General features: G+C 40.4%; 1 protein-coding gene across 3 annotated transcripts in view; it reads right to left on the bottom strand.

Annotated features, from left to right (window-relative positions):
- Positions 1-21,244, bottom strand: part of fbxl7 (F-box and leucine rich repeat protein 7) — a 206,541-nt gene that overhangs the window by 167,738 nt on the left and 17,559 nt on the right. Inside the window, exon 1 of one of the 3 annotated variants that reach the window (XM_008108855.3) lies at positions 6,237-6,561. The exons of 1 other annotated variant lie outside the window; for it this stretch is intronic. In XM_008108855.3, the coding sequence (XP_008107062.2) occupies positions 6,237-6,438 (202 nt within the window). In that variant the 5' untranslated portion in view covers positions 6,439-6,561. Of the gene's footprint in view, positions 1-6,236; positions 6,562-21,244 lie in introns of those variants that run through there. One more of the 3 variants, XM_062977597.1, reaches the window with a different exon arrangement.

Below are 21,244 nucleotides of genomic sequence, written 5' to 3'. Positions count from 1 at the left end.
ATTCTGTCAAACATACTTTATGCTCACTGGATGCATTGATACAAGAAGTAGCCAGCTGGTTATTTTACTACATGGGAGCAATTACATTCTTCCAGCTTGATTCACAATGAAGTGTTGGAGATATCCCTCCTGTCCTGCGCTGTATTACTACATATACAGCTATGGCTTGGTCCAGGAGTAGCTTTTGATTAAGGACAGTTGTAAGAAAATACACTTACTATTTTCCATTCAAAGCAATGAATGAAAGCATTGCTTTCTTACAGGAATAAGAAACATTTTTAATTCAGTGTGCTTCCCTTATCTGCAGACTCAATATCCACAATTTCACTTATCAAGAAAAATTGGAAACGAATGTGGGCCTCTCTAAGGCCCCATCTACACTGCCATATAAAATCCAGATTATCTGCTTTGAACTGGATTATATGGCAGTGTAGGAACATATAATCCAGTTCAAAACAGATAATGTGGATTATCTGCTTTGATAATCTGGATTATATGGCAGTTTAGAGGGGGCTTAAGTCTTTTGGTGTGTGTATGTGTATGTCTGTCTCTGAATGTATTCCTAAAATACATAGGGATCATAGGAAACCTATGTAGGAAAGGCATAGGAAACACTGCAAATAAAAGTGTGGAAGCAATGCTGAAAACCATCCTTTGGTTATTTGTTTCTGTAATTATCTAAATACACAATCCTTTGGATATACAAAGTATGTGGACATACATTGTCAGGAAAACCCAAAGAGGCAAATTCAAAATCTGTCCCTAGAACAAGGACAAGAATAGCCCCAGAGTGCACTACACAGTTAAATCCTATTTTTTATGTGTGGATCCTAAATCTGTGCATTAGAACACATTACAGTTCCAAATTTAGATCAGGTAGGTAATATATGAGCTGCATAGGGCTTTCCATAGGTGCTCTACTCACTGAATCCTACACAGACACACATTGACACCACTGCCACACAGGGTTCCATGCACTCTGTTTACAAACAGAATGAAGATCTCACTTGTCCAGTTGTTATCAATCTTTGATCCTCTTGGTGTTTAGGACTTCTGCACACAGAAAGCCCAACCACCTTGGTCAATTGTCATGAATTCTGGGAGCTGAATCTCAAAACACCTGGAAAACCAAAGGTTGGGGATCACTGCATTTGTCCAACGAACAGCTGGTTGATGGGCTATTAAGAAGTTCAGCTTGCAAGTGGAGGACAGACGTGACTCTTTTTAATGAAAACACAGTGACAGATTCCTGGGAACTTTTGTACGCAGTTACAAAAGATGATACCAAGAACAACTTTGAATGAGCATCCTTTTTAATAGGTTGTTGTGAGTTTTCCAGGCTGTATGGCCATTTTCCAGAACCATTCTCTCCTGTTTCTGGAGAAAATGCTTCTGGAACATGGCCACACAGCCCGGAAAACTCACAGCAACCCAGTGATTCCGGCCATGAAAGCCTTCGACAACACATCATTTTTAGGTTTACCTCCTCCCAGCAGCTCTGGAAAGACACCCACATTAAGCTTAGATACCCCTGAAAAGAAATAAATCCCACATGCATAAATAAAACAAATAGGACATTTGTGTTTTATTTCTTTGAAGAGCAGTTATAAATTTTCATAGCCAAAAAAAAATGCAGTCTACTGTAACAATCTCTCTGCTATAGACACATCAGCCAAGATCCTACATAACATTGGTGTAGTATAAATATCCTGTCTAAACTGAAACTGAAATATAGTGTGATATATATGTTTGCCTTTTGGCTTGCTGAATAAGTTTCAACATTTTGGATGTTGTATTTTACAGTTGCCATGATTCTTTGAAAAGCTTTCAATTTTTGCATTGGTTTGCATCTATTTGGTTGCTATATTTGCCAAAGAATTGGATGATTGATGTAAATAATGTAAATCCATTTGTCATTAAGCCTAAAATGTATGAAGGGGAGTATGAGTCTTCCTAACGTATAAAAGCAAAGCCCAAGACAACTGGAGAAACATAATACAGACAAGGCATGAGAAGTATTAAATAAGTTCAGCATGTGCAGAAAATCATTTTCTGAGCTTGGGAGGAAAACCTGATTACCACTATATTAACATAAAAGAGCATAAGGTCATAATGCAATAAATCAGTTTTCAAACAGATAGCACAGCTGGACAGATCCACTAAAGTGCTTAGACCAGACTAGACAACTAGATGTGTTAACATTATTGCCATAGCAGAATGCGCTAACATGTCACCATTTTGGAAGTAGGCATTGTGATAAATACCTTTATTACATCAATTCAGAGGCTTACAATTTTGGAAATTTTTTAAAGTGTGGGGATAGGGTGAAAAAAATTGAGATTTTTTTTAGGGGAAAAAATTTAATTTTCCAAAACAAATGGGATAAATGTGGGATCTGTATTTCCTTTACAGACCGGAAATAAATGTGTTACTTCAGGAACATAAAATGAATAATGCAGCGGGCCCTTGGTACCTACTGGGGTTTAGTTACTAGACCCCTTCCCCATAAATACTAAAATGTGGGTTTGCTTATATCCCATTGTATTATATTGGTGTAGAAAAATGGTGTCACTTATATAAAATGGCAATGACCTTAGGAGGGAGCCTGAGGGTCTGTGAAATGGTGGTGGTTACGACAGAGTATACCTACACATCAAAGTAGTACATTCGGCAGTGTAGATACTGGATAAATCACTTGTCTTTCACCAAACAGGTCCAAGCATTTAGCCATTTGCTTATATAATAATAATAATAATAATAATAATAATAATAATAATAATAATACTTTATTTCTAGACCACCCTCTCACCAGTGTTGTTAATGCACAGTAACAACAGTTAATTTAAAACCAAAGAATTAAACATTGAAATAAAAATAAAACAGAAACAATCCAATAAGATATAATAAACTAAAACATGAGTACACATTACAACATATACCCTAAAAGCAATTAAGATACAATTACAGTGTTCCCTCACTTATTGCGGGGGTTACATTCCAGGACCACCTGCAATAAGTGAAAATCCTCAAAGTAGGGGCACTATATTTATTTAAATACTAGCTTGGGGACCCGGTGGTCATTTGAGAAAGGCATTGTTTGCCTGTGTTCGAAGTTTAGTGTAGATCCAGTGTCAGCTGGGTTCAGTTGGTGCAGGGAACTACAACTCCCATATGCAAGTTCCTTCATACACAGTCCATCCCTCTCCCAACACTGCCCGGATGTATAGTAAGTAATGGGGGCTCTATTTCTGTGGATGCAGGTGAATTATAACTCCCTTTTCCCCAAACTTTGTAATATGTTTTATTGGTTATGGGGGCTCAGTGTGCCAAGTGTGGTCCTGGTGTATCATCGGTAGGGTTAGAAGTGCTCATTCATTGCAGGTGAACTATAAATCCCAGTACCTACTACTCCCAAATGTTTAGGGCAATTCCCCTCCAAAACCTATCAGTATTCAAATCTGGGCATATCAGGTATGCCTGGCCAGTTTGGGCCAGACCCATCATTGTTTGGGTTCATAGTGTTCTGGGTGTAGGTGAACTACAACTCCTCTAAATTTCCCAGGAGTCACAGTGTCACAGTGCATGTGACTTGATGCAAGGTGAACTACAACTTCCAGCATGTGCAGTCACTCCCCAAACTTCTCCAGTAAGTTTAGTTGCTGCTCGGTTCTGCTGTGTTTGTTTTGCAGACAGATTTGAAAGGGAAGGGCAGTGGGCGGGGCCATGCAAATTCCACAGCAATGGAGAACCCTGGAATGTCTGCCTGTGGTGGAAGAAAAAGCAAAATCTAGGATAAAATGGTCCCCAAATGAAAGCATTCCTTGGGTGGTGGGCTGTAATGTTTGGGAAGGACATTGGCAGGGTTTGGGCTACATGTTCATGGAGCTCGCTGTAACCGCAATGTCAGTGCAAAGGGGTGACTTGCTGGATTCTGAGCCCTGGGAACTGTAGCCTGTTTGTGGAGGCCGGAGGCTGTCTGTGTGAGCGGACACCTGTGCCACATACACACGTACGGGTTTTCGCTTTTATTATGGATTTGGATTAGATTACATTTAGATTAGATTTAGATTTACACATTATATTAGTAGTTAGGTGGCCGTTCTCCCCTTCACAAGCCTTCTTTCTGAGCTTCTTCTTGGTCGCCTCCTCTTCGGCGCCTGCCAGTTTCCCTTTTGTGCATGTGCCTCCCTCTCGTTGGCATCCAGAGTGGCCCAGCTGGATGGTGACGAGAGGAATGGTGCATGTGCGAAAGGGAAACTGGCACCTTTTTCGCATCCACCACCACCCAGAAAAAAAATGTGAAGCAGTGAGGGAGTGAAAAGCAAACTGCAAAGTTGGAAGGAAACACTGTACCATTAAAATGGCTAACATGGGTGTTCATTTAAGATATATGGTAGCAGCCATATAATACAAGTGAGTTAGCCAGAATTCCAATGGGTTAAAGTGTCCTAATCCTCCTCCTCTCCATATGCTAAAGTGCATAGGTGCATATTCAGAAGTTTCTTAAGGGAAAGGAGGGTGGGGGCTGTTTTTATTTCATTAGGGAGGGAGTTCCAGAGCGATAACAGAGAAGGCCCCCCCTCTCGTTCCCACCAACAGAGCTTGTGATGGGGGTGGGACTGAGAGAAGGGCCTCCTCCATTGACTGCAGTGCATGGGATGGTCTGTAAAGGTAAAAGGTAAAGGTTTCCCCTGACATTAAGTCAAGTCGTGACCGACTCTGGGGCTTGGTGCTCATCTCCATTTCTAAGCCGAAGAGCCGGCGTTGTCCATAGACATCTCCAAGGTCATGTGGCCAGCATGACTGCATGGAGAGCCGTTACCTTCCCGCCGGAGCAGTACCTATTGATCTACTCACATTTGCATGTTTTCAAACTGCTAGGTTGGCAGGAGCTGGGCTAACAGTGGGCGTTCATTCCGCTCCCCGGATTCAAATCTGTGACCTTTTGGTCCACAAATTCACCAGCTCAGCGCTTTAACACACTGTGCCACCACACTGTATAGGGAAACGCAATTAGACGAATAGCCTGGACCTGGACCGTTATTATAATAGAATAAAACCCATATTAATTCTTTTCTTATACTTTTTTTGTAAGAGGCTTCATCAATCTTAGGGAAAAGACAGTATAAAAATGATGATGCTTTCCAGAAAGATGTAACATGTCACTGGAGGGTAGGTAAAGCCCATCAAACCTCATTTTGTAACACACAGGAATCCCTTTTAGGGGACACTTTTTTCAGGGATGGGTGTTAATGTTCATTATTGGTCTTGATGTGTCTCCTTGTAATGTACTGTAACCTCCCTGTAGGGGAAAGTTCAAATGGAGCTCTTTAGCAGTGTAAGAAATATAAATGCAACTATAAGAGTTGCTGAAATGCTGTAGTTCCTATCAGCCATAAAAATAGGATATCAATTTCCTTCACTCCCACTCACAACCCATTTATTATAATAATAAACTTTATTTATACCTTGCCATCATCTCTCCAAAGGGACTCGGGGTGGCTCACAAAAGCACTCAAGAGTGCAAACAGACAACAATTGCATAACAACACCACAATAGCAATAACAGATAATATAACATCATAAAACCCTACCAGTTAAAAATTCAATAAAATGCAACTACAACAGCAGATATAAAATAAATTGTAATAAATATCAGTACATAAAGTGCTAAGACAAGACAATCACTAGGTTCTCAGGTATAATCATTAAATATTCCTAGACAAGGTTAAAGTCCTGTTTGAAGAGCCATGTTTTCAGATGTATTTGAAAAGCTTGGAGAGTGGGGGTAATCTAATCTCTCTAGGGAGGGAATTCCAAAGCCAGGGGGCACCACCGAGAAAGCCCCCTCTCTCATCCCCACCAACCGCACTTGAGTTTGAGGTGGGACCGAGAGGAGGGCCTCCTCGGCAGATCTCAGAGCCTGCGCCAGTTCATAGAGGGAGATGTGGTCTCGAAGATAGGTTGGACCCATACTGTATAGGGCTTTCCTAACAAACAGACCTTTAGTTTGAAAGTGGTCAGATATACCGTGTTTCCCCGAAAATAAGACCTCCCCAAAGAATAAGACCTAGCAGGGGTTTGGGGGGATTGCCAAATATAAGGCCTCCCCTGAAAGTAAGACCTAGCAATTAAGGCTGCAGCAGAGTTCCATTGGGAAGCATGGCTGCAGGGCAGAAGCAGCACACATACATACACACAGGGAGGGAGGGAGAGAAAGTGCTTGCTGGCCTTGCCTTGCCTTGCCTGTCCCCCAGCCTCCGTGGCTGCTGCTGCGCTGCCCTTTCTTCCTTCCGAGAGAAGGTTCCGTTCCTGGCCCTGCTCCCTTTGCCCCCATGGCTTCTGATTGGCTCCTGGAGCCAGGGCAAGGGAGGGTGGGAGGGAAGGAAGGAAGAGGGCTTTCCTGCTCTTTCTGTTTCTTAAAGGTACAGGACGCATAGGGATTCTCCTCTCATCCTTATTCCAATCCTATGCCATGAAACTGATTATTTTATACTATTATTCTATTACCATATTATTATCATCATATCTGTTACTATTATTATATCCCATTATTATATTATCCTATTAATATATTTTATATCATTATATTATATTTTTTCTATTATTATTATATCATTATATTATTATTCTATTATTATTCTATTATATTTTCATCTTATTATATTATTCTGTTATTATTATATTCTATTTTATATTATCCTATTAATATATTTTATATCATTATATTCTATACTATTATTCTATTCTATTATCATATTATTATTTTATTATTATTAGCATATTCTGTTTTATTATTATATTCCATATTATATTATCCTATTAATATATTTTATATCATTCTATTCCATTCTATTATTCTATTATATTATTCTATTATTATTCTATTATTATGCTATTCTGTTATTATATCCCATTATTATATTATCCTATTAATACCATATTATTATCATATTCTGTTATTTTTATATCCTATTATTATATTATCACATTAATATATTGTATATCATTATATTATTATTATTATATTATCATATTATTATTATAGTATATTATATTATTCATCATTCATGACTACATTGAAACTAGAATAGAGAGAAATCAGCATGGAAACCTTGTGAAACCTAAACTGCAAGAGGTACCATAGATTGTTGCACATGTAAATAATGGTAGTAACAAGAAATTCTTGATAGGATTCATAGTTTGTCTGGTTATGCTGGTTTGTGATGACAACTACTTTACAGTATATAATAAATGCTCATTTTGTTGTTCAACAATAAATGTGAGCTCTTCTTCATGGAAAAATAAGACATCCCCTGAAAATAAGACCTAGTGCATCTTTGGGAGCAAAAATTAATATAAGACCCTGTCTTATTTTCGGGGAAACAGGGTAGGGACTATCACAATGAAACTGTATCAACCCCAGGCATAGGCTCTTCTTCTTTAGATAACAAACATTTAGGGATTGATATTTTAGGATAAAATGAACTCAACACACAATGCCCATAGAAACCTTTACTGTGAACATCCTTTGTTTAGACTATGGAAAACCTTTTTCTGAAAGTCACATAGGTGAACCCTATAATACCACCCATAAAATAGATGCATCACTTATAGCTGTCAATAATTTAAGGAGAGAAATATGTATAATCATTCCATGGAAATTATTTACAGGTCTCTTCAGAATATGATTTATTTTCTCAAAAAGGTTTAGGTATTAGGTCATTGTTCCAGCTGCCTTGTATTTATTGTGTGAACAGGAATTTCTATTGCTTATCATTAATCTCTGGATGTTGACATTTATTGAACTGTTCTTGTGGAAAATGACAGTTGGGAAAGGTGGTTATGATGGCTAGAAACTATGGATCCCAGAAGTTTTGGAAAGCTATAGAAGATTGGAACTGTTTGCATGGAAGACCGAAAGACCCTTCTATTATTTGCCAAATGACAACTCCTTAAACTGTGTTTGCATATATGGAGTAAAACAAAGCCAATAATCTACAGAAGAGGCCTTTGCTCAATGGTGGGAGTAGGCTAACTTAAATTCATTCTTCTGATACAAGCAGTTAAAGTAATTAGAAGTAACCCCCCATGCATTATTCATTTGTAACATCATGTATAACATAGGCCTTGAATTTGCTGGATCAGAACAGAACAGTGATTATTGGAACTCTTACAAGCCGTCCATACATAGGTTTGCCATAGATCAAAATCAACTATTCTGCTCCCACCAACTACAACAACATTGAGTAATATCAAATATGTTCAGTATTGGACTTTGGTCCAGTATTGGACTTTGGACTATTGGACTCTTCAAGAAGGGAAAAAAGAACGACCCAAACAATTACCGTCCGGTCAGCCTCACATCAATACCAGGCAAGATTCTGGAAAAGATCATTAAGGAAGTGGTCTGCAAACACTTAGAAACAAATGCGGTCATTGCTAATAGTCAACACGGATTTACCAAAAACAAGTCATGCCAGACTAATCTGATCTCTTTTTTCGATAGAGTTACGAGTTGGGTCGATACAGGGAATGCCGTGGATGTAGCATATCTAGATTTCAGTAAGGCCTTCGACAAAGTCCCCCACGACCTTCTGGCAAACAAACTAGTAAAATGTGGGCTAGACAAAACTACGGTTAGGTGGATCTGTAATTGGCTAAGCGAACGAACCCAAAGGGTGCTCACCAATGCGTCGTCTTCATCATGGAAAGAAGTGACAAGTGGAGTGCCGCAGGGCTCCGTCCTGGGCCCGGTTCTGTTCAACATCTTTATTAACGACTTAGACGAAGGGTTAGAAGGCACGATCATCAAGTTTGCAGATGACACCAAACTCGGAGGGATAGCTAACACTCCAGAAGACAGGAGCAGAATTCAAAACGATCTTGACAGACTAGAGAGATGGGCCGAAACTAACAAAATGAAGTTCAACAGGGACAAATGCAAGATACTTCACTTCGGCAGAAAAAATGGAAATCAAAGATACAGAATGGGGGACGCCTGGCTTGACAGCAGTGTGTGCGAAAAAGATCTTGGAGTCCTCGTGGACAACAAGTTAAACATGAGCCTACAATGTGATGCGGCAGCTAAAAAAGCCAATGGGATTTTGGCCTGCATCAATAGGGGAATAACGTCTAGATCCAGGGAAGTCATGCTCCCCCTCTATTCTGCCTTGGTCAGACCACACCTGGAATACTGTGTCCAGTTTTGGGCACCGCAGATGAAGGGAGATGCTGACAAGCTGGAAAGCGTCCAGAGGAGGGCAACTAAAATGATTAAGGGTCTGGAGAACAAGCCCTATGAGGAGAGGCTTAAAGAGCTGGGCATGTTTAGCCTGCAGAAGAGAAGGCTGAGAGGAGACATGATAGCCATGTACAAATATGTGATGGGAAGTCATAGGGAGGAGGGAGCAAGCTTATTTTCTGCTGCCCTGCAGACTAGGACACGGAACAATGGCTTCAAACTACAGGAAAGGAGATTCCACCTGAACATCAGGAAGAACTTCCTCACTGTGAGGGCTGTTCGGCAGTGGAACTCTCTCCCCCGGGCCGTGGTGGAGGCTCCTTCTTTGGAGGCTTTTAAGCAGAGGCTGGATGGCCATCTGTCGGGGGTGCTTTGAATGCGATTTCCTGCTTCTTAGCGGGGGGTTGGACTAGATGGCCCTTGAGGTCTCTTCCAACTCTACTATTCTATGATTCTATGATTCTATGATTTGGTATGTCAACTGCATTCTTAGTATCAGGTGTGGAGAGATTTTGCCTTGCTGGATCAACTTAACCTTATAATACAGCAGGGGCAATTGAGTGCAAAAGAATAGCTCAGAAGGGAGAACAGAATTGTGGCACAAGGCATTTCTATGTGTATGTTCAGCTTGATAACTTTTTTTTTGTACTAGAAAGGCACACAAATCTATCTTGATCCCCCTCAGCCTGATCTAGGATGAAGGAAAGACTTTTAAATCATTTATATGGTTTAAACCATTGGGAGTTGGAAACCTTTACTGATCCACCAGATTCTCAAGCTACATTCTGCTTCCTCAAGCTTTGTTTTACTTAAAGGCATGGACATTAAGCTGCCACTTCCCCCATAATCAACGTATTTTATTTATTCTTTGGAAAAACATATATATGTCATTCTCACTGAGATATAACCAGCAGGCTTCATTTTATGCCTCATTTGTGACACTATTTGTTTTATTGAAGTCCAGACTCAAACATGAAGGACCTTCCATTCCATTTACTGTGGCTGCATGCCCAGATGTTAACTTCTCTTTCTCTCTTTTTTACATGCTACTGTTAAAATGTGGGTGATGAAATCTTTTGCTATCAGCCACATGGAAGTCCAAAAGAATCATGGGCCCCTTTCCGTCCAGGTCAATTTCAGGGGTTTGCTAAATCCGCATTCCTTATGCAAGATGATATGCTGAACCACACAAACCTTATAAGAAGCTAATGCTTGCAGTCCATTTATATCAATTGAGATCCCACACAACCCTTGTTTGTGCTCTTTTGTGATTTTAGGGTTGATTTCAAAAGAAGTCGTTAGTATTATTGAACCTCTTTCACATGATATCAGCATTTTTCATTGACATGGTCCTAATCCAGGTTTCTACCTACACTCATAATATACTTTAGCACCGGGGTCCTGAAACTATGAAGCCCTCCAAGGTCATTTACCTGGCCCCCTCCCTCAGTTTTAGACTTAGGCTCACCCAAAGTCTGAAATGACTTGAAGGCACACAACAACAACAACAACAACAACAACCCTAATTAACTTGACTATCTCATTGGCCAGAAGCAGGCCCACACTTCCCATTGAAATCCTGATAGGCTTATGTTGGTTAAAATTATTATTATGGTTATTTTTAAATATTGGGGCGGGGTATAAAAATAAAATTATTATTATTATTACTATTATTATTATTATTAGTAGTAGTAGTAGTAGTAGTATGACACAGCAAACAAAATAGATATGCTGGATTTCATTTCACAAAATCACAAGTCGAACACTTCCCAAGTGTCTAGGACTGTGTGGTGTATTTTCGGATGATGAATAGTCATGAGTTTTCTTGTTTTTCCAAAATGTCCAGTTCCGCCTGTGTCCAATTTATAATGTCAGCAGTATATCTTATGACAGGTATGGCCCAAGTGTTTATGGCCTTGATGGTGTTGCCTCCATTGAGCTTGCTTTTGAGAATTTTTCTGACCCTTTGTGTGTATTCTTTACTGACCACAGTCTTCACATGTTCATGCTTGATGTTATCCAGATGTAATATGCCCAGATATTTATAGGCCTCTGGCTGGTGACACTTTATTGTTTGGCCATTAGGCATATTTATGCCCTAACTTTCAATGATTTTTCCTTTCTTCAATGCCACTGTTGAACATTTTTCCAAACCAAACTCCATGCTGATATCAGTGCTAAAAATTTGGACAGTGTTAGTCAGAAACTGGATTTCAGTTTCTGTTTTCTCATACAGCTTCAGGTCATCCATGTACATCAGATGCGAAATTTTGTGAGATTTTTTTAGATCTTTGATAGCCAAGGTTTGTTTTTTGTAAGATTGTTGACAGAGGGATCATGGCAATAATGAAAAGCAGAGGGGACAATGAATCTCCCTGGAATATTCCTCTTCTTCTTTCATTTCCAACCAACAGTTCAGTTTTCCAGTGCTCCATCATGTTTTCAATAAAGGTGCCAACGTTTTTACAAATCCCGATGGCTTCCATGCACTTGATGATCCACCTGTGTGGGAATGAGTCAAATGCCTTTTTGTAATCAATCCACGTCATGTGAAGATTAGCTTTTCGGCTTTTACAGTTCTCCAGAATCATTTTGTCAATTAATAACTGGTCTTTTGTGCCCCTGCTTTTCCGTTTGTTGCCTTTCTGTTCATCTGGCAGAATTCTACCAGATGAATTCTGTCAGCTATGATGCCAGTCAGTAGTTTAAACATAGTGGGCAGACACAGTATTGGCCTGTAGTTTCCTGGTGCTGCTCCTTTTTGCTGGATCCTTTTGTATCAGGTATGTTCTTCCAGTTGTTAGCCATTCACTGATACTTCCTTTCTGCAGCATCTCATTGAATTGTTGGGCCATTTTTCCATGTAAACTAATTAGATGTTTGAGCCAAAATCAATGAAGTTGATCACTACCAGGTGATGTCCAGTTCTTGACTTTTGTAAGTATAGTGCCATCCAGGAGGCATCACTTGCATACCATTTGTATAGGAAGGTTGTTGCTAGACTTATTTCAGTCACACTAAAATACCTGAAAATCAAAGGTGGTTCATACCTCAGAATAAATGGATCATTATAGAACAAGTTGGACAATGGTAGCTAGGCTGGTGGGACTACTTTCTGAATTTGTCAAGTCCTCGAGGGCTTCAACAATATTTCATTTTTATTTGCTTTGTTTTTATCCTTATAAAGGTTTTGTTTTTGTTGTTAAATATAGAAAATCCATTCCTGTGCATTCTGCCCCAGGAGTGGGTTAGTATGACTGCATCTATGCCCACAATACTCCAGACTAATTGCTCCAATTGCTTTGTGGAGAGTCCACACCTAATGTTTGGAAGCACTCCAAAGCCCTTTAAGAATCCAGACCTAGGGCCCTTCTACACATCTGTATAAAATCCAGATTATCTCTTTTGAAGTGGATTATATGGTTGTGTTGGCTCATAATCCAGTTCAAAGCAGATAATGTGGATTGTCTGCCTTGATTTTAGAAGACTAGGCGCATCCCTCTCCCCATATGATGAAAAAGCTTCATGTACATACATTGTACATACATACATACATAGATCTACATACATCTACATACATTGCAGGAGGTGCATGGTAAAGGGATTGGGGCGAGTTCAGTGTTTTAGCAGGGGAAATGGCAGATATGTTTCTCAGAAGTACGTTCATGACAAATTATTACAGTGGCCTCTGCAACAGCACTTCAGATAACTACACAGAACATTTCAGGATTAAAAGTATGCACTTTGAGACACCTATGTTTATTCGAGATGTTCATGTCATCTTTCATAATGCTCTACTAAAGACAGGCAATCCCAACACTTCTATGTCAACAAAAAGCTTTATGCTGACTCATCCTAACTGAAGTGCAGTTATTTACTTTGTCTCCTTGGGTGGCAAAACCTTTACGTTTAACAGTGTCTCCTTTTAAAAAGTAAGGTTTTGGAAAAGTTAGGGTACTTATGTTCAGGTATACACTCTTGCAAGTTACTCCATTTGTAGCTTGCAAATGAAAGAACCACAAAACAAAAAAGCAACAGAAGGGAAAAATAAGAAAAAGGGGAAAAACTATGGAAAAGCCTTTTGTCCATGCAACAATAACCCTTTCCCTCCCTTAATATCACAGTCAAAGGAAATGCACAAGTTTTCAATTAACCATAGTTTCCCATTTCATCTGAACCAGGAAACTATGGTTTGGTGTAAACTAGGATATTGGGCCACACTATGATTATGATATAACATTCCGTTGTTATGGGAAGGGGCTACATAGGGGAGAAAGTGGTTTACTCCTATTGCCACTTAAAAAGCCAAAACGTGATTTTTTGAACAGACTCAGCATGTGTGGTAACTGAAGTCTTCAGGATTTAGTTTAAAAATTTAAGAGCTCTACCACACCTTGGAAGTGTACAAAAAGCTTGACGTCGCTTCTTTCCTCCACTATTTCAATAAAACTCCTGCTCACTTTAGCACCTCACAGGGAGTCCTCACACCTCATTTCTATGTCACACCCACCCACAAACACCACCCTGTTTAAATGCCCAGGTTTTTATACACACCAAGCGTATAGCAGCCTCTTATAAACCAATTAGCATAAAACAAGGTTACTTATGCTATGGGACTTTTAAATGGCCAACCACAATTCTCAGCTTCAGCTTTGCAGCTTTCTATAGACCCTCTATTCAAAAATACCAAAAAAAAAGAAAAAAAAGAAAAAGAAGAAGAGGAAACCGTGTACATATACCAAAGAAAATAAGCAGCAGAACACAGCATGTCACACAGAAGGGTGAGCTAAATAAAAAGTAGTCAAGATCCTTGCTTACATTTATTTATTTATTTATTTATTTATTTATTTACAGCATTTTTATCCCGCCTTTCTCACCAGAGGGGACTCAGGAGGGTTTACAAAGATCGGCAAAATTCAATGCCCAAAATACAGTCATTAAAAGCAAAACAATACATACAAATCAATGAATTATTAAAACACATTATAAATTTAAAAACATCTGTGTGATTGAAACCATTCATCCAGGACCTCAGGCTTAAAACTTGATTCAGACCATGTCGACTTAGGTGATTATTCATTGAATGCTCGGGCACACAGCCATGTCTTTAAAGCCCAGAAGAGTTGGGGCTTGTCGGATGTTGCTAGGGAGGGTATTCCACAGTCAGGGAGCCACTACCGAGAAGGCCCTGTCCCTCGTTCCCACCAGCCATGCTTGCAACAGGGTTGCAATTAAGCTTTAATGTAAAAACGTTCATGAACTTTGTATGGGCACATGTGCCATTCAGGCCCCTAGCCCTTCTGTCCCAGGACTATCTGTTCTATCCAAATGTTGGAGAGAGAGCTTCCCCACATTTTACAATGGAACTTCTAGCTGTAGAAGACAACCATTGAACCCATAGCACTGTACATGCAATGCCAAGGCAAAAAGAAGAGAATGGTTTTCCTTTGAATACCATTCATTTCATGCTCCTATCCCAAATCCCCTATGGATCAATGGAAGACAAAGCACTTCAATGGAAGGCAAACAGGGCCGTACAAAGTGATTAAGAAAAGAAGATGACCAGAATTCAGATGAGAGGACTTGCAGAGATATAATAAAAACAAACAAGAACACTGGTGTCCGGCCCTATCTCAATGACTATAAGATATTTCGTATTATTTTGGCAAGTAGATATCTATGAGGATCAGAAAGGATATTTGCCAATGAGATAACTAAAGACCAATCTAAGAACTGTTCTTAATATGAGGGTGGGTCAAAAAAGTTTTGCCTCCTGTGTCATAATAACGTCATGAATGAACATTTAACAGCAGAAGTTGCTACAGATCATAGTCCGAACTATCCTCTAATCCAGTGGTTTTCAACCTGTGGGTTCCCAGATGTTTTGGCCTTCCACTCCCAGAAATCCTAACAGCTGGTAAACTGGTTGGGATTTCTAGGAGTTGTAGGCCAAAACATCTGGGGACCCACAGGTTGAGAACCACTGCTCTACACAAAACTGCCATTCAACATAGGCATCATCAATTTGTACACATTTATGCCATCGTTTAACACAGGCATCAAAACCATTTTGAAAAAATTCAGGGTTTTTTTTCATGACCCTTGATTTTAAAGCTGTTTTAATGTAATTCCAAGTAATTGAATCTAAAATCACATAGGTTGTGTTTTTGGACCTCTGAAAGACAATCTATGTGGTTTTAGATTCAATCAAGGGTCACGAAGCAAAACCCTGAATTTTTCCAAAATGGTTTTGATATCTAGGTTGAACGATGGCACAAATGTGTACAAATTGATGGTGACTACATTGAACAATAGTTTTGTGTACTGTAGAGGATAGTTCAGGCTATGAACTGTAGCAACTTCTGCTTATTTATAATGTTTTTATGACACAGGGAGCAAAGCTTTTTGACCCACCCTCGTATTATTAAAAATTTGGAATGTCACTATACAATGGCTGTCTTTATTTTCTTTAGATACAGAGAAATGTTCTATGTTTATGAACCCTGATATGACATTGAACAGAATCCAGTCAGAAAGCACTATTCAAATCTTCATACTGAATATGAAAAGGCCTGAAATACTGCAGACATGAAGGGGACATTTGAGGGAAAGATCTACATGTTCACCAGCATCCCAGCCATTTAGCCTCATCAGAAACCAGCAGCATAGGGCTTGTGAGATTTCTCAACCTTGTACATGTGTATATGGTGTACCCAAATAAAAGAGAGCTTTGTAGGCATGAAGAAAAATACTGGCCTTGTGCTGGTGGCATGGTTTTAGTCTTGATAAAGCAGATGAGTAAACTTGGCATGAGGCAAAGCGTGGGACCTACCTCAGGTAACAGATGTTGAGGAAGAAAGTAAGATCCGAAAGACCTACACTGTGTGCCAAACGTATTACCTCAAGTCCCTAAGACACTTAGTATGTTGGTGGATGGCCAGCATTGTATTGACTAGTCATTGCCACTAGTTGTTGACTGCCAACAATCCCTGTGTTTATTGACATCTTCCCATGAAATCAAGAATAGCATTTTGTCTTTTGTTGCAGGAGAAAAAAAAAGTTTGGGTCAACTCTGATCAAGTTCACAAGCCCCTTCTCCTTGGAGACAGACATGGTATTATGGCATGCCAAGCTGAAGAAGAATAATCCAACTTGGATCTCCTTACTGCTCAAAAACACTTCTAGCTTTGGCTTATCTTACAGTCCAAGTGTTCTAAATATACAAAAACTATTTTGGCAGAGTGTGTACATCTTTGGCATCTATTTTGGGTTGAAATTTGAGAAGTGCAATCACATCAATTTAAGAATGGCAGACAGGATTTCCTCTAAAGCTTAAAATAAAGGCTCAAGTGGTTTTAAGTTGAAACTGGTATCATTTGCACTTACCAGTTATATTGTGCTGGGACTGTTTACTCCTTTTTTTGGACACCACAGATGGTACCATTAAGCATGTTATCACACAAATAAACACACTCTATTATAACCATTCAAATTGCCCCCAAATAGACAAGTAATTGGGGCAATGCTCGATCTGGCATTCCAGTTTTAAATATGGCATCCTATCCCAAAAGAAAGAACAAAAAAATCAAATGCCAAATCCTTCACTGTTTGGGAAACAAAAAATCATTTTTTCTCAAGCCTAATGTTTTTTTAGTTGAATTACCAGTAAGCATTGCTCTGATTTTCTCCGTAAAAGGAGGCTTCATCTTAAAAGACATTTCCTTGTGGCTAAGAGAACCAAAGAGAAAGATATAAATACAAAATTCAGAAAGCAGGAGTACAAGTGTATTACTTTGTATCTGTTTTTTGAAAGATAAAAATTTGTTTCCAGTAAGGAACCTTGTGTAGAATAGCTGAGGACCATTCTTTGAATATCAAAGAATGTACCCTAAAAAAAAAAAACCAAAAAACAAACAAACAATAGAAATAGCAAATTCAGAAGTCCATTTTTCATTTTGGAAAATTGATATTTTTTTTAAAAAAAGTTAAGCAATACAGATAAAATATTTTAAAAAGTGAACTGCTGCTCTTGAAGGCTCCTAGGATAGACACAGATTTCTGTTGTTCATAAAACCAAATTGAAATAGACCAGAACAGAAAGTTCACTCATCAGGGTAAAGACAAGGCACAGAGGTTTATTTGATCTGCCAAGAAAGGATACGTGCAGAGGCGGTCCATAGGTGAGGCCAATTAAGCGGTCGCCTGTGGCGTAATTGTTCCGGGGGCACCTATGCCACCGTGGGGTTGATGTGCAAGGTTGATGGGTTGAAGCCCTGCCAGCCACCCATCCGTGCAAGCTTTCTCAACCCATCAACCTTGCCGCCGCCTCTGCAGCCACCGCCTCAGCCACTGCTGCCGCCGCCTCTGGTTTGTGGGGGGTGGGCACCAAAATTTGAGGGGGGGGGGCAGAATTAGGTTCGCCTACTATTTAGAATGACCTCGGGTCAGTTCTGGATACATGTACAAGCAAATGCTTTCAAAGGTACAGCATAACATGAATACAGAGACATGAGATTTTATACTTTTGACAGCTATTCAAACCTCCTGCTTTCTACCCTGATTGGCTAAAAGAGAGGTCTGTTTGGATCTGTGCTGTTGTGTCCCAGAGCTACAGCTCTCTGACCGTAAGACACCACACCAACTGAATCTATCAACAAACAGTTTATTGAAGAATATATATATATATAGTATATGAAGAATCTCCCTCAGAAAAGCAGCCCCTTTCAGGAATTTGGCCTTGAGGCTCCAGTGTCTGTTCTGCAGAAGCCTCTGGCTCTAACACAAGCCTGTCAAGACCATTATTCCCATTGCAATCAGCCACAGGCCCAGAATCAGACACAGGCCCAGGCCCAGACACCTCATTGTCATCAGGCACTAACACAGGTAACACAGGCTGAACTACAACATGTGCCCTGATTGGCCAGTGCTCCGATGATGTTGTCACCGCCAAGCGGAGATTTGGCATGGAGGAAATGACAGGGAATTGGCTTGGGAAGGCCAATCAGCTGTAGGAGGCGTCCCCCTTGGGAGGCGTGAGCTCCAGAAGATCCATGTCCATACTTGGGAAATGTTAATGAGTTTCCAAGTGGCTCAATAGTCTAGTTCCAGGTGATGGGGAAACGCTTTTGGAAAACAAACAGAGGAATCCCCGAAACAACAGGTGCTGATCACTTTCAATCAAATTTCGGAGTTGAAATAAAGAGTCTGTAAATGTATGTACATATTCTAAGCTTCTGTTTCCGTGGTCAGCAATCTCTCAGCTCGAGTGGGATATCTGGCTCAACAAACATCTCCTGACTTTATCTGATCAAGCTGGAAAACTGTCTATTGTTTTGCATGTGCACACAATGGAACTTGATTATCACCTTTGTTGGGGATAGCCGGGGGGGGGGGGGGAGATTAACCCAGCCTTGTCGTCCAGGAAACATCTCTGTGGGGGGGGCTGTCTGTGGGGTGGCTGAAAGGTAAAGACCTTTGAGATTCGTCTTGGCCCAAATCATATATTATACACATATAGGTATAGAAATAGTATTAAATGATACAAGTTAGGCAGAAAGTTGAAGGAAAAATTACCTTTCATTAAAGGTTTTGAAGCAATATAAACTTTGTGGGTGAGTTTCTGCCACTTGTCCACTGCCAGTATCCTTCTCTGCAATTGTGGAAGTCCAGAAAATAATTTTAAAGGGAAATAAAAATATGGAAAAACTATAAATTGCTGCTGGGGGGGGGGGGGAGGTTATTGTGTTTGACAACACAATGGTGTACTTCAATGGTTGAGTGATAAACCTAACTAAACTTCCTAGATATCCTATGTGATAACTTTTACAACCTTCATTCCACACACTGAGGAAAAATGCATGCATTACTTTTCTAAGCATCACATTGAGAAATATCTACAAGCCCAGTCTTCCTGTTGAGGACAGAAAAAGTAAGTGTTAGCCAGAGGCAAAAATATATTCACAAGAGGGGGAGAAGTTGTCAGTGTACTGGTTTCCACTGTGAAGGCCTTATCTTACAGACCACTGGGAGACAAATGCTTTATGATTTATGACACTACCCTGGAAACATTTGTGCAGCAGGAGAAAAGAATTTCCTGTTTTAGCCTCAAACTGAGCAAGCACTTCCTTCTTTGTTCCCTCATTAGAAATATTGACTAGGTATACCATGACTTGTCTAGAATCATAGAATCATAGAATAGTAGAGTTGGAAGAGACCTCATGGGCCATCCAGTCCAACCCCCTGCCAAGAAGCAGGAAATCGCATTCAAAGCACCCCCGACAGATGGCCATCCAGCCTCTGCTTAAAAGCCTCCAAGGAAGGAGCCTCCACCACAGCCCGGGGGAGAGAGTTCCACTGTCGAACAGCCCTCACAGTGAGGAAGTTTTTCCTGATGTTCAGGTGGAATCTCCTTTCCTGTAGTTTGAAGCCATTGTTCCGTGTCCTAGTCTGCAGGGCAGCAGAAAACAAGCTTGCTCCCTCCTCCCTATGACTTCCCTTCACGTATTTGTACATGGCTATCATGTCTCCTCTCAGCCTTCTCTTTTGCAGGCTAAACATGCCTAGTTCTTTAAGCCGCTCCTCATAGGGCTTGTTCTCCAGACCCTTAATCATTTTAGTCGCCCTCCTCTGGACGCTTTCCAGCTTGTCAACATCTCCCTTCAACTGTGGTGCCCAGAATTGGACGCAGTATTCCAGGTGTGGTCTGACCAAGGCAGAATAGAGGGGGAGCAGGACTTCCCTGGATCTAGACGCTATACCCCTATTTATGTAGGCCAGAATCCCGTTGGCTCATGTTTAACTTGTTGTCCACGAGGACTCCAAGGTCTTTTTCGCACACACTGCTGTCAAGCCAGGCGTCCCCCATTCTGTATCTTTGATTTCCATTTTTTCTGCCGAAGTGAAGTATCTTGCATTTGTCCCTGTTGAACTTCATTTTGTTAGTTTCGGCCCATCTCTCTAGTCTGTCAAGATCGTTTTGAATTCTGCTCCTGTCTTCTGGAGTGTTAGCTATCCCTCCCAGTTTTGTGTCGTCTGCAAACTTGATGATCGTGCCTTCTAACCCTTCGTCTAAGTCGTTAATAAAGATGTTGAACAGAACTGGGCCCAGGACGGAGCCCTGCGGCACTCCACTTGTCACTTCTTTCCATGATGAAGATGACGCATTGGTGAGCACCCTTTGGGTTCGTTCACTTAGCCAATTACAGATCCACCTAACCGTAGTTTTGTCTAGCCCACATTTTACTAGTTTATTTGCCAGAAGGTTGTGGGGTACTTTGTCGAAGGCCTTACTGAAATCCAGGTAGGCTACATCCACAGCATTCCCTGTATCGACCCAACTCGTAACTCTATCGAAAAAAGAGATCAGATTAGTCTGGCATGACTTGTTTTTGGTAAATCCGTGTTGACTATTAGCAATGACCGCATTTGTTTCTAAGTGTTCGCAGACCACTTCCTTGATGATCTTTTCCAGAATCTTGCCTGGTATCGATGTGAGGCTGACCAGACGGTAATTGTTTGGGTCGTTCTTTTTTCCCTTCTTGAAGATAGGGACCACATTCGCCCTCCTCCAATCTGCTGGGACTTCTCCCGTTCTCCAAGAACTCTCGAAGATAATTGCTAGTGGTTCTGAAATAACTTCTGCTAATTCCTTCAATACTCTTGGATGTAGCTGATCTGGCCCTGGGGACTTGAATTCGTTTAGAGAGGCCAGGTGTTCCTGGACAACTTGTTTCCCTATTTGGGGTTGGATTTCCCCCAATCCTTCGTCCATTTCATGTTGCTGAGGTTGAAGATGGCTTTCTTTTTGTGAGAAGACCGAGGCAAAGAAGGCATTGAGCAGTTCTGCCTTTTCCCTGTCCCCTGTCGCCATCACCCCATCTTCTCCTTGCAGAGGCCCTATCGCCTCCTTGTTCTTCCTTTTTCTACCAACGTAAGCAAAAAAACCTTTTTTGTCGTTTTTTATGTCCCTGGCAAGCCTGAGCTCATTTTGCGCTTTAGCCT

The sequence above is a fragment of the Anolis carolinensis genome, chromosome 4 (genome assembly GCF_035594765.1).
Source record: "Anolis carolinensis isolate JA03-04 chromosome 4, rAnoCar3.1.pri, whole genome shotgun sequence".
Classification (NCBI taxonomy): domain Eukaryota; kingdom Metazoa; phylum Chordata; class Lepidosauria; order Squamata; family Dactyloidae; genus Anolis; species Anolis carolinensis.
The sequence above is the reverse complement of the archived record's forward strand: the minus strand, read 5'-3'. Positions and strand labels throughout refer to the sequence as shown.